The 13,602-nt window shown below is 34.9% G+C and overlaps 1 protein-coding gene across 4 annotated transcripts in view; it reads right to left on the reverse strand.

Moving 5' to 3' along the window:
* Positions 1 to 1,051: 1,051 nt before the first annotated feature.
* AZIN1 (antizyme inhibitor 1) overlaps positions 1,052 to 13,602 on the reverse strand; it is a 31,091-nt gene continuing 18,540 nt past the window's right edge. For 3 of the 4 annotated variants that reach the window (XM_059394960.1, XM_059394961.1, XM_059394962.1), the window contains 9 exons: positions 12,181 to 12,354; positions 11,580 to 11,752; positions 9,758 to 9,892; positions 8,236 to 8,317; positions 7,717 to 7,791; positions 6,657 to 6,819; positions 4,118 to 4,233; positions 3,607 to 3,821; positions 1,052 to 3,390 (listed from right to left, as the gene is read on the reverse strand). In XM_059394960.1, coding sequence (XP_059250943.1) covers positions 3,279 to 3,390; positions 3,607 to 3,821; positions 4,118 to 4,233; positions 6,657 to 6,819; positions 7,717 to 7,791; positions 8,236 to 8,317; positions 9,758 to 9,892; positions 11,580 to 11,752; positions 12,181 to 12,354 — 1,245 coding nt within the window. In that variant the 3' untranslated portion in view covers positions 1,052 to 3,278. The remainder of the gene's footprint in view (positions 3,391 to 3,606; positions 3,822 to 4,117; positions 4,234 to 6,656; positions 6,820 to 7,716; positions 7,792 to 8,235; positions 8,318 to 9,757; positions 9,893 to 11,579; positions 11,753 to 12,180; positions 12,355 to 13,602) is intronic. The other variant, XM_059394963.1, reaches the window with a different exon arrangement.

Genomic DNA, 13,602 nt, shown 5'->3' on the forward strand with positions numbered 1-13,602 from the left:
TGGAGCTGATCTGTGTTCCCCTATCTATACTCCATTCTAGGTGAAGATCTCAACTATGATTAAGATACATGTAGAACCCACAAATTTCCCCAGTAACGTTTAATGTCAGGCACTGCTACTTTTCAGGTTAACTTCAACTGGCTGAAATGGATGATCATCCATTATCAGAATTTCGTTAAAACTAAAAATGCTTTCCTATTTCAATACTCTCTCCTGTCCTGGATTAGCAACAAAGAACTAGGAGGAAAAAGTGAAAAAAGAACAGAAAATCAAACCCACATTATCCTTGATTCGAATTTGACTACAGTCCCAGCAGAGTAAAAGGTTCCAGAAATCGTAACTTGTCATCAAAACACAGCCACCTTAAGAGTTAGCTGCTTATTAAGTAGGTACAGAATAGCCTCCAGCAGTACCAGGGAAGACCAGAACTGGTTTTCATTTCTTATTCCTAGGTTAGGTTTATTCCCATTATGAAACCCTGAATCTGCAAATATACCACTCTCTTATTTTGCCTTCAGGATGGACAAGACAGGAATTGAAGTATTTGGAGGATTTATTCACAACTTGAAGGCGGAAGACTACTAATTCTTTTCTGATCATATACTCTAAAGCCAACTAAGCAAGTATTTTTACTATATTGTTGGTCAAGTTGCTAATATCTACAGTGTGAAAATACAAAGTCCCCAACAAGGGACAAAAAAGATAGGACCATGGTTTTTTAAACACAGTATTTGCATAGACTGTTACAGTGTCCACAATTTCTTGGAATACCTACCTTAACTTATATAAATCAATTTCATTTAGTCTTAAGTTTAAAATTTAAGAGGCTGGTAAAATTAATGGGTCTAGAAAACATGGCCCTGGAAAGAGATATGATCTTCATGCTCACATGTACTGAACTTTATCAAAATCTTTCATATGTAATACCCAGCATTATTTTACCAGATTTGCTAACTTTATAAAAGATTCCGAAACAATGCTTTTAAGTTAAAATATATACAAAGTTGATATGCAGAATTAACTCTTTCACGATAGAAGCCAAAGTAAAACATAAGGAGGAATAAAAACATTTTATCTTGTGTATTCAGAATCACACACAAATTACCTTTACAGTTCAATTTACTATATAGAAATCATTCGGGTTTTATATTTTCAGTTAAATTCTGAACTGAGATTACAATATTATAAAAAAAAAGAAAAGGATTATTACATTAATTCAGTACTTTTTAGCATACCAAATTGAAATACATAAGTTCAACTTCAGATTTATGTGAACAGTCTTCAAATACAATACAGACATTTCTTAAGGTTACCATCTCATTCATATGTGAAATTTGCAACTCTGAGCTGTTAGACATAGAACAACTCTCCTATGAATACGGCAGAGCTGACATGCCACGAAGCCCAAAGCTTATAGCCAAGCCAAGGACTCAAAGTCGTACCATCTTCTAAAAGGTCTGCCATGTCTGGACCACGAAACACAACATGTAAAGAAGGCTGGGAATAATTCCTCCTCTTTATTACGGTTTTTAAAAGTTCCATGTAGCTTGTAACTTTGCATAAAACCCCATATTATACCTTGGTAAAGTCCAAGGGTAATTACAGATGACAATGGATTAGGGTCTTGAATTTAATTATTAGAACCCATGAAATTCAAATGGGCATCAATCAAATCAAAAAATATTAAGCACCTACTGGTTTAGATTGAAATTTATTAGAGATTCATGATCAATTACTTTCCACCTTGAAATCAAGGTGTAAAAACCAGCTATTAAGTGCATTCCAAACTTCTCCTATGTAGCACAGGTAGAATTTTCTGTCCATTGGCACCAAAGTGAAGTCACATTTCCTCTTGGGAGACAGAAATTCCACATCTGAACATAGAGTAAGTTAGGAAAAAATGACCCCTGTTGTTTATTTTATTACTATTGTGATTCTGAGATCTAGGATTACTAATACACTAGCAGTGAACAACGCAAACTCCTGGCGACAACCGTCAGGTCATTAACACTAACTCCCTTCCCCCAGTCACAAAATTTTAGTATGAAAAGAATTAAAATTACTAAGCTGAACAAATGGGAAACAAGAAACTAAGCGTAACTAAAACAAAACAAACTCCTACTAAAGTCTGAAATCACTGCAATTAAGAAATTGAGAACAGGTGTGCTTCACCCCACCCCTTACAACTCTGAATTTAAATAATATTCCGTGCAAAAGAGCATCAGTTTTCTGGATATAGATGTAGCCCTTCTTTATGTTTTAGTGCGCTGCAGAGTTTTCTGCGATTTTATTTCCCTCCCCCAACAGGTTTATTCAAAGTATCTAATAGAATCTTCCATTTCAGCCAAAAGATTTGTAATTCAAAGATTTACTAAGGTATTCATTCTATGCATTCTATCTATACAGAAACACCTATTAATTATTACAATTGATTTATGCAGAATTAACATTTTTGGTGTTAAAATTGTTAAACATCATGCTTACTGCACATCAACTCTCCATAATGAATCTGAACTTCACAATGATTTACCAAACATTTTACTTAAATTACTATTTAAATAACTGAAAAAAATGTACTGAGCCAAACTAAACTTAAATGGGCTATAAAGGGGGGGGAACCCTTCAAAACAGTCCATATACACATCTATTTCAAAACTACCTTTGCTAGCTAGCCCCTTTCCCAAAGTTTTAGCCTGAAAAAACAGTAAAATCTACACAAAATTTTATTGCAATCATACAAGGGTTACATTAGGTCAAATACAACAAATACTATGATGCAATTTTACATTTATTAAACTACAGTTCAAAGCACAAATTTACACATTCTAAATACACTAAACATATCTAATGAAGTCACACTGGTCTTCCACTGACATTTGATATATCTGGGTGAAAGACATTTAACTTTACAAGACTTTTTAACATGAATCCTTAGTATAAAAACTGTGTACTTGTATGTAAACGATTTAATGGGGAACCCAATTAATGGGCTTCCATCTCCACTAAGTCATCCATTTTGTTGCATATTTTATTTTAAATGCTTAAGGGGTAGGACAAACTGGTAAGTTTAAATCTGGATACATTATCTAAATCTCCCAATTACCCCCCAATGAATTATAGATGAGAGCTGATTTTGTCTGGTCCCAAATAGCTATTACTAATAGATTTTGTTTCCAAGAGAATTAACAGAGTAAGATTGTTTGAATTTGTTTCACAGGGAATGTAGACCAGACAAGCTTAACCTGCAACTTCAGATCTAAAGAAGCATTAACGCCTGTTTAAGCTTCAGAAGAAAAGCTATCTTCTTGGCTCAGCTGAATGCAAGAAGGCACAAAGAAGAAGTTCTTCATCATTGTGTCTGAAGTAATTCCAGCATCTTGCATCTCATACCTTTCAAAAAACCAAACACAAAACGGTAATTCTAAGTTTAAGCACAAAGACCACACTAACACAAAAACGAATGGACAAAGAATTAAGATTATAAAATAACAAATCTTCCAATAACCTGTAACAGAGGAGCATTTTGCTATGACTTGTAAGTTAGGCATTTGTTACAGAATTATCAAATATCCAATCATCTTTTTAAAAATGAAAACAATACCTTACCAATCACTAAATGACATCATGTAGTAAATAGCTGGCCTCTGAAAATCATTAAAAGCAGATGGTTCATGAAGAGAATCTGCTCCCATGTTATCAAAGATAAGCCAATCTCCCACATTCAGCTCAGGAAGAAGACAGCTTTCCACAATTTGATCAAGCTCATCACAGGATGGACCCCAAAGGCTGCTTGTAAACAGAGGCTCATCTTCCTTGTATTTCTGTCAGGAGGAAAGAAGCTTTTTAAATTTTTACTCCTGTTCATGCAGTATTGAATTTGAGGGTGGTTGAGAGCATTTTTCATTAGATCATTCAATATTCCTATGAAAGGCAGGCCTAGAGGTAAGGGCAATGATGCTCCTTCTGAACTCTATCTAAGGAAGGCAAACCCTCAGAAAAGGGCAATATTCCCTATCCTAAAGTATTCCTCCAAAAATTGGGAGGTACCTTTAAAAAAAAAAAAGGTCAGTTAATAAACTGCCAAATAAGCAGTTCTGTTATTTGTAATACAACTTGCCTTGTGAACCGCTGGAATGGTATTTAAGTCCTCAGACAGTTTACTTGCAAAAGAACCATAAACACCATCATTCATATAATACATGAAGGCTGGTTCATCACTTCCGGTTTTTTCTACTGAAATAAAGCAGAAAAAATGAAGATGAATTTACATTTAAAAATGTCTAATATAGTTAAAAACTATGCAAAGCATAGCAGACTGAAAATTTATAGAATACGGTTTTCACATTTCCCAAAATATTTAAATTAACTTAAAAAAAAACCCTGATACTGATATACCTTAAGACTGTTAGCCTAAAAAAACTGAAAACATACTTCACAAAGGAAGATGATCAATGAATACATGAAAAAGGTGCTCCACGGGAAGTCACCAGGTAAATGCAAATTAAAACTACAATGAGCTTCCACTACCACACACATACTGAATGGATAAAATTAAAAAGTGACCAAAAAAAAAAAAAAATCAGTAAAAGTGGGAAACAATCAGAAGTTGCACATATATACCACCACCAGTGGGAGGGTAAAATACTACTCTGTAATCTTTTATAACATCCACTCTGTTACCCAGCAATTCTATTCTTGGTCATTTCTCCAATGCAATGAAAAAATGTCCACAAGACTTAACACAAAAATATAAGTTTTATTTTTAATAGCCCACAACTGGAAACAACCAAATATTCATCAGCAAAGATAACAAATCATCTATTCAGTGGAATATTAGCAATAAACATGAAACAAAGTAGTTCGATCAGGCATTATATTGATCTATCCTAAAATACATGCTAGATGATTCCATTTAAATGAAGTTTGAGGGCAACCCAAACTACTCAATGACGCAAAAACCATCACAATAGTGACCGTCTGGCAAAGGAACAAACCTAGGAAGAAAAAAATTTGATATGACATTTGTTTTTATAGTGATGTCAGTATATGCTTTCTATTAATTTGTCCAATTATATACTTAAGTTTTTACTTAGGGAGTATAATCTTTTATCAAAAACCAACCCGAAATGGATAGCAAAACTCAGGTTCAGTGATTTGGCTGTTTGTGGTGGTTATGAGTTAGCTATTCTGGAACACCTTCTGCGTCTGCCATACTTCAGCAAATATGTGTATGTGTTGGATAATGGTAGCTAATTTTTCACCGTTGGTTAAGGGAGTTGCAATATGTAAGCAGAAAAACAGCACCATGTAATATACTACATGCACAGCTTTTGATGATATACACTTAGGTCTGCTATGTGTCTCTGTGTGTATATATGCGCGCGCGCGCACACACACACACACACATTTTCTGGTTCTGTTCAGTGAGAAAGCCCAGATGAAATGATCCGTCAGTAGTAGTGAATACAACCAATACTCACTCCTTTCTTGGTTTTTAAAATACCACTCTCCATTAAAATGAACTAGAGGTTCCTTGGAAAAAATCACCAATTCTTGGACTGAGGCAGGTAAAGAACCTGGAACATCTGGATGTACCATGAAGTAAAAAGCACTCGGGGAATGATGAGGACATGTCAAAAGGACCCCAATTTTCGACAGCAAATAAAAATAATCGATTACATCATCTGCTGAATAAGTATCTAGGAGTCTAAACTACTATAAATAAATAGAAGGGAAAACTCTGAGATTAAATAAGAGTAAGAAATTCACTGATGTTATTAAAACCAATTGGGTAAAGTACCACAAGTTTTGGTTATTTACAAACTATCTTTCCACTTCATATTGAAGAAAGCCACCTGATACCACCTTAACCGGGTGATCAAAATGGGAAGTCCCTTCTATTCTTACTGCAGCTCTTCAACTTTGAGATATTTTAAAAACTCAGGAAAAAAAATTTATTCTTCCGCTAACTTAAGGGGGAAAAAAAAACTATAGGAAAAATCTTAATGCAGAAGAGTACTTTCTACATTTTTTTAAAGTGGTATTTGTCAGCAAGAGAGACTGTCTAGTGTCTCTGTTGGTTTGACTAGAGACCGATTTAGACTCAGCTGGCCCTTGTTATGTAAAAAAATATAAAGCAGATCCTCCCTGTGACCCATCTGACGAAGAGGAACATAATGAAAGACGTTATAATAAAACACTGGCTCTTAACAAGATAGGACAATCAGTCACCTGGGGGAAGTTTATCTACAACATGACTAACTAGGGGAATCTGGGTGGCTCAAGGTCACGAGATTGAGCCCTGCCTCAGGCTCTGCACTGGGCAAGGAGTGCTTAAGATGCCCCCCCACCAGTTTTTATTATCTATCTATCTATTTATTTATTATTTTAAAAAATAATAATAATAAATAAAAATGCATATCTAAACATCAGAACCAAGAATTAGATTTTAGCAGTCTTATGGAGTGATAATTTCACTAGGGCATTTAAAAAAGCTCCCTAGCTGCTTAGAGCTGATTGAAGATCACCCACAACCTCATGATCCATAAATGTCCATGTCCAACAGTATTTTATACTTGACTAGTATCAGACAGTTTCAATTAGTTTGAAGATGAATTTATCTAACAGAAACAAAATTAATACACTTTGTAACTTACCTCCAGAGGAAAATTTATCATTCTCAACAACTTTCTTTGCAATGATATTAACTGCAAGTGTAAATGCAGAAGACACATAGTAGCTTCCAGGTTCTGAGATTATCTTAATGCCAGATCCTTCAGGAAAGTAGACATCCAACAAAGGGCTGATAACATGATTAACCTATGAATTTTAAACCCATTATGATTTCAATACTGAATTAGATAATTCACATTAAGAGACTGACTGGCTTCCTAGACAACTTAAAACCAAAGTAGTTCCAATTACAGACCAGAAAGCTTAGCTATTTAGCAATTATCTTCAAGCAATTAAGCAGGCTTTGAGACCTCTAAGTTTACATTTTCAGAATGGCATTAATTTTTAAAAATTTTGTAATTCCCATGGCAAACAGCTACTGGTGATTGTTTAAAATTATGTTTCTATACTCCTTAACACTAGCAATGAAAGAGCAAATCATCCAATCAGTTTCTAGATATTACAGAACGAGGGATGGAAAGGACAGCAGAAAGGTGAGTAGTAATGGTCATTAGATAAAACAGCTTAAACTGTCCAAACTATAAATTCATATGTACCATCTAGTACTCCATTAGAACAGAAACAACTGAATACAGACTTGTGTAAGTTATGCTATAGACTTCATTGAATTTTATTAAGCTTTTCAAAGTTAGCTAGGTCTTCTCACTGCCTCTTCATCTTCTTGGAATCAAATTTTAAACAGATGTTTCTTATAGGTTTATCTCTTGCAATTGTTAAACCCTTGTCTATGGGGTGCCTGGGTGGCTCAGTGGGTTAAAGCCTCTGCCTCCGGCTCAGCTCATGATCTCAGGGTCCTGGGATTGAGCCCCGCATTGGGATCCCGTCTCAGGATGCAGCCTGCTTCAGCCTCTCTCTCTGCCTACCTCTCTGCCTACCTGTTATCTTTCTCTCTGTCAAATAAATAAAATCTTTTAAAAAATTAAAAAATAAATAATAAATTTAAAAATACACCCTCATCTACATCTACTAGTTAAGTAGCAAAGTAATGAGATTACTCCTGTATATCCATCCGCTGAAATTTACCTCTTCCAACTGAAATTCAGTTCCTGTGAAGCCTCCGCCAATATCTAACATGTTCATCGTGAAGCCAAATTCTCCCTAGAGATGGAAAAAAATATTTTAAATGCTTATCCAAATTGTTATGGCTACAGTAACATTTTAAAAAACCCCTTCCCAAGGAGGTAAATAGTAACTGTTACTAATCCTTTATGGCAATGGCTTTGGTCTCTACCAACAGAAACAGATTTATTCAGTGTTGTGTATGTATATACTGTCTTCCTGATGATGTCTGTACTGTCTTGCAGACATATGCAAGTAAATTACTATTTTCATCCCTTTACCTACTTTTAAAAAATAAGACTGTATGGAACTCTTGCTGCATGGTCTGCTTATCCCCCCCCTTCCTCTCAGGCATGTGCATTTGTGCACACACGTTCTCTCTCTCAAATAAATGGATAAATCACTGAAGAGAAAAAAATGAAGAAAAAAGCAAAAATAAGATCCTGGCTAAAAATATCGAAATGATTTAAGGAAAAAACTTACAGCCATGTCAAACACACATCGAGCATCAGACAGAGCATGTACATATACTTGAGATTCTTTGCAAGCACTTGAAACATGAAATCTGGAAGAAAGAGATTAATAAATTTAAGGCAACAGTAAATTTTAGAAGCCCTTCCTATCATTCTTTTCAGTTCTCATTCACCATACTGACACAGTATTCACAGTAATCTTATCAAATATTTAAAGAATTGGGAGGCACAAGCCCCTAAGTATCCAAGTTATAATACAGGATTTCAGAAAAGACAATGTTGGAGTTAATACTGTAACTTCTTAAAGAATTTTTAATGAGTTATTAGACAGGCTTTATAACTATCACACAAGCACATGCTTTTATGCATAGTAAAGTAACAAACGCCAACAATATAATTAGATTATAAAAATCTTTAATTTGAATGTACAACTTCATCTGACAAAATAAAAATGTCTACTGTCTACTGTGAAATACAAATGAACATTAATTCAGCTGAGTGTTACTAACACTTGTTAGTATTACTTGAGAGATACTTATCAGAGATTCAGAACAGAAAATTAAAATTTAATTGAAATACAGTTCTGTATCCTGACTGTGGCAATCGTTAAACAAATCTGTTAAATTTATATGAAAAAGTCAATTTTACTGTATATTAACTTTAAAAATAGAAATATGAAAACTCTCAAATACTTGTCAGTATCTGTCACCTAAGACAGAATTAAACTTATCAGGGGTAATTCTTTATCCATCTTTTTGAATAATTTAAAAAGCAAGATCTAGTACTGCAGTAATATTAGCAGTGGACTGGCATCTCAAAAATTGTGGAGCTCTGTGTTCCAAATTTGACTCAGATCATAGTTCTTTTTTTTTTTTTTTAATTTTTATTTATTTGACAGACAGATCACAAGTAGGCAGAGAGGCAGGCAGAGAGAGAGGAGGAAGCAGGCCCCCCGCTGAGCAGACAGCCCGATATGAGGCTCGACCCCAGGACCCTGGGATCATGACCTGAGCCGAAGGCAGAGGCCTTAACCACTGAGCCACCCAGGCGCCCCTCAGATCATAGTTCTGAGGCTATAATCAAATCATTAAATCTCTGAGTATCCATTTCTGCACATGTAAATATCAAGAATGTAATAGAATGTTTTACTGGCATGCCCAGGGGATTAAAAAGAGAAGGAATACAATTTAAAAGATGTGGTTAAAAAAAAAAAAAAAGACAACTCAGATGAATGTCATTCTGGTATTCATTCGAATTCTAGTACATCCTCTCCCTCCAATTTAAAAGGAGGGGTTTTATACTACTAACCAAACTGAATTTTTATTTACTATTTTATCTCTTAAATAGCGAAGGGAGATGTGTCTGTATAAAATTATATTAAGGATAAAACGTATTTGTCCTTCCTAGACTAAAATAATATATATTAAACTGAAAGTTCAATCTATCAGACTTCATACAAATGAAGTGTTAAAAGATCATCAGAAAAACAAAGACTTATCACCATAAAATGAAGTTTCAAACGAAATACTCACTTAACACCAGTAATTTGGACATCAAGTTCCTTAGCACATTCCAAGAGATGCCTACAGTTCTTCAGGGTAGTGCCAAACTTCATGTTACCCTCTTCGCCTCCAATATTATCTTCTGTTGCAATATGTAGTAAGACCCTAAGAGAAGGGGAAGATGATTGGGGCAGAGTTGGTTTACATCATCATCAGCACATGTGAAGCCTGAAGTTGTAGGAAGTATGTTGATTATGTTGCCAGTGCTCCCAAATCCAGCGACGGTTGAATCAAGTGAACCTAATGAAAAACAATCCTGTATAGAGAAAAAACTAGCCATTAGGGCCTAAAGCATGAAGCTTACAAGGACGGGAATTTGGAAAATGCAGGAAGTTAAGACTCTGTTGTAGCAGCAAGAGTCAGTGGGCACTGTAATGAAAGACGACATTACTTTCAAATGAAGTCCATCAGTCCATAAAACCACCTAGAAAGACTAAATTGAATAGCAATGCCATCACTGTCTTTCAATTAAGAGTTATCAGGGCTTTTACATGTTTCAAGTTTCCTAAACTGTTCCAGCTGGTTAACCTTCTACCACTTATTTTGAAAATTCCCATTAATCTCTTCCATCTTACAAAAAAACTGGCAAATTTGGAGTTATTTACTGTGTCTAAACAGTAGCCTTTTAGATACTGATTGAAATCTACTTGGTATTTTCTTTCAAATTATGACAACCAAGACAAAATGAGACTGTCTCAGGAGATACTCAAGTAATTACCAACCACTAAAACCCACTAATATGCAAATGCTGTTTGGAAAACTGTTTTCCCAAGGAAGTCCTGATGAATGACTGCTGATCAGAAGGGGTTAAGTCTCATAGAAGCAAATTATTCTTCCTTTGTGCAGAATCAGCTCTATTAAGAATGCACCATCCACTTTACAGTTAGTACAGTAACCCCAGCTCAGGGCTTATCTTCAGAAGATCACAGAACAGAAAGATTTTTCTAGAGATAAGTGGTTCACTAAAATTTCCACCCAAAGGCCTTATCCAAATAAAGGGTTTTAGGGCAATCAATCCTGTCAGGACACCTAACAATACCATCAAAGTTGGTAAGAAAATTATAAATGTACAAGGAAAATATGGATATGATACATACATACTTTCAGGACCACACATAATAACCCTATAAAAGCTAGCAATTTTGTACTAATATAATTTTAGTAGATCCTAAAATCTTGACATACCAGTTCATGACAACATTAAATCTGCCTTTTTGCTTTTAAAAAGTAAACTTTTTAATTAAAAAAAAAAAATCTTCGAATACATGCAGTTACAAGTTAAAAAATATATATTAAACTTCCTATTCAAAGAGAAGAGTGGGTCTTAAGAAACACCTGCATCTACAGTCTAGGTTCCTAAGACACTGTCACTAAAGACAAACATTTAGGAACTACAGCCAAAGGCAGATTAAACTCCCAGCCAACCAGGAAAAAAAGCTGACAATCCTGTTCCCAACATGACAAATAACTACTGGTAGGGTTGATGTGACTATGAAAATACATCTGTGGCCCTCATTTTATTATTCCAACAACCACATTTTCTTGCTTGAATTAAAGATTATAAATTCCTATTCCAAACTGCCTTATCTCATCCCAGCTCTACAAGAAGGACCCAGAAGTGGGCACCAATAAAATGCTAGTAGCATCTTCCATAACATAACTTTAAATAAATTTAAAAAAATAATTAAAATACATAGCACTGCTCTACATAAATGTCCTTTTCCCAGGCCAAAGACAAACCCAAACCCTAGGCCATAAGGTAATATTCCCATGTACTTGGTTTTACACTTACTTGGCATTTGGGTGATTACGTGCGATTTTCTTCAACTCAACTTCATTGTCACATGTCATGATATTCACTCCAATCTTTGCTGCGTACTTTATTTGAGACACTTGTTTGCAAGGACTTATATAAATGATGTTTTCGGGAGACACACCCAATTCTTGCACTAAAGCCATTTCAGTCTATAAAAACACATTTTAAAGTGTCATCTAAAAGGCAACATTTCTATTACTTTTCATTTAATTACTACTTTATACTATCTTTGTTAAAATCCTTCAAAAAGGTATAACTACCATCAGAGAAATCTCATTGTTTAGAATTATTTTGCTTTCATCAGAAGTAAACAGTCTAGCTAGCTCCAGCCTAAGAATGAGGAACAAAAAGTTCTTGATTAAAGATTAAAAAAAAAAAAGGCTTTTTAAAGTCTCATCTCACTGAAACTTTCCTTTCATTGGTACACCTGAAAAGTCTGTACATTTCCATTAGGCTGCGAATTTACACAAGAACTTAAAAACATCCGCAGGTGAAACTTCCTTGCAATTTTTCTAACTAAGTTAAAGTGAGTTCTAAAATGTTGCATCTCAGTGACAAAATAATGAAAAATACTTACTTTACTGGAGCAAGCAAATCCAGTTCCAAGAGCTGCCAAAATCTCAAGTACAGCTGGAGTGGAGTTGCACTTTACTGTGTAGAATGGCTTGATCTGAGCCACTATGTTCTGCCACTGACTGTGTTTCTTCACAATCTTTCCAAGATCTCCCACAAAAAATGCATTTTTCCCTGTCTGTTGTGATTGTGAAAATAAGAAAAAAAAAAAAAATCAAAGAACTATTGAAAATAAAGTACCATAAGTAGTAAAGAACTCCCTTTTTCCTCCACAAATGAGCCAAGATACACACTTACATACACTCCCACATTTAAGAGCCATTAAGATAGATTCAGCAAACACAGGAAAATCCAAACACCTTTCTTTTTAAACCTGACTTTTTGCTGTGCTAATAAGCTGGCATGTAAAATATTCTTTGCTTTGCTTTTTTAAAAACATTATCAATTATAGGGACTTGCAACTTTATAACTGCCTCCATTTGGGGGGACTAGAGGAGGAAGAAACCACGTTTCCTTCCATGCTTTGCTAAGCTGTTCAAAGTATTCACTTTGGTAGTTCAGGATCTAATTTCCTATTACAGTGAGTAGAATCAGGAATGTTATATATCTCCATTATAAATTGTACCTAACAGCAAACAACAAAGCAACACAACTTAAACAATGTTTAAGGAGACAAAGTTGGTAGAGAAGACAAAGAGAATGACAAAATTTTATTTAAAAAATACAGAAGCACACTGAATGTCCAATAAATCTGAGTAAGGATACTCTTCCCTCAAAATTAAAAACAGATTTTTATTAGGGATCTGGGGAGATCAGTAATGATTTTATCAGGGTTACTCTAGGGGTCAAAGGATTGTTAATATGTCAGGCAAAGTAGAAGTCAATCAATGCTGGATGGCAGACAATAATCTTATTTATAAGACACAACACCTAAATATTGTTTGAAAGGCTATGAAGACCGTATTACTGCTTTCAATTCTTTAATACACACTTGAAAATGTACACTATTGGAACATACTGACCAGGAAACAGGATTGGAAATCATGGTTTTTGCATGGCAGATAGGGGATAGCTATACTCAAGTTACTCCATCCTTTCAAGATATGCCATTCCTAATATTTTAGAGACACAAAACTTATTTTCACTTTAATACCCCCCCCCAAAAAAATAAAAAAAGAAGAAGAGGAGGAGGAGGAGGCGGCGGCCATTGTGGCTACCAGCAAGAGAAATGGGACTTAAAAACAACCCACAAGATGTTCAGTTGTAATCACTTTTGAGCCGTAGAATTAGATGACAATGCTAGGAGAGCACAGGATTTCAGACCAACCCTTACTAAATGGTACTGAATGTTGGATAATTCAAGATTGTGGGACAAGAATGAATGAAAGGAATATTTCAAAGATCATTATCTGGCCCACAAAGAATG

This window comes from Mustela nigripes, chromosome 3 (assembly GCF_022355385.1).
Source record: "Mustela nigripes isolate SB6536 chromosome 3, MUSNIG.SB6536, whole genome shotgun sequence".
NCBI classification, from domain to species: Eukaryota; Metazoa; Chordata; class Mammalia; order Carnivora; family Mustelidae; genus Mustela; species Mustela nigripes.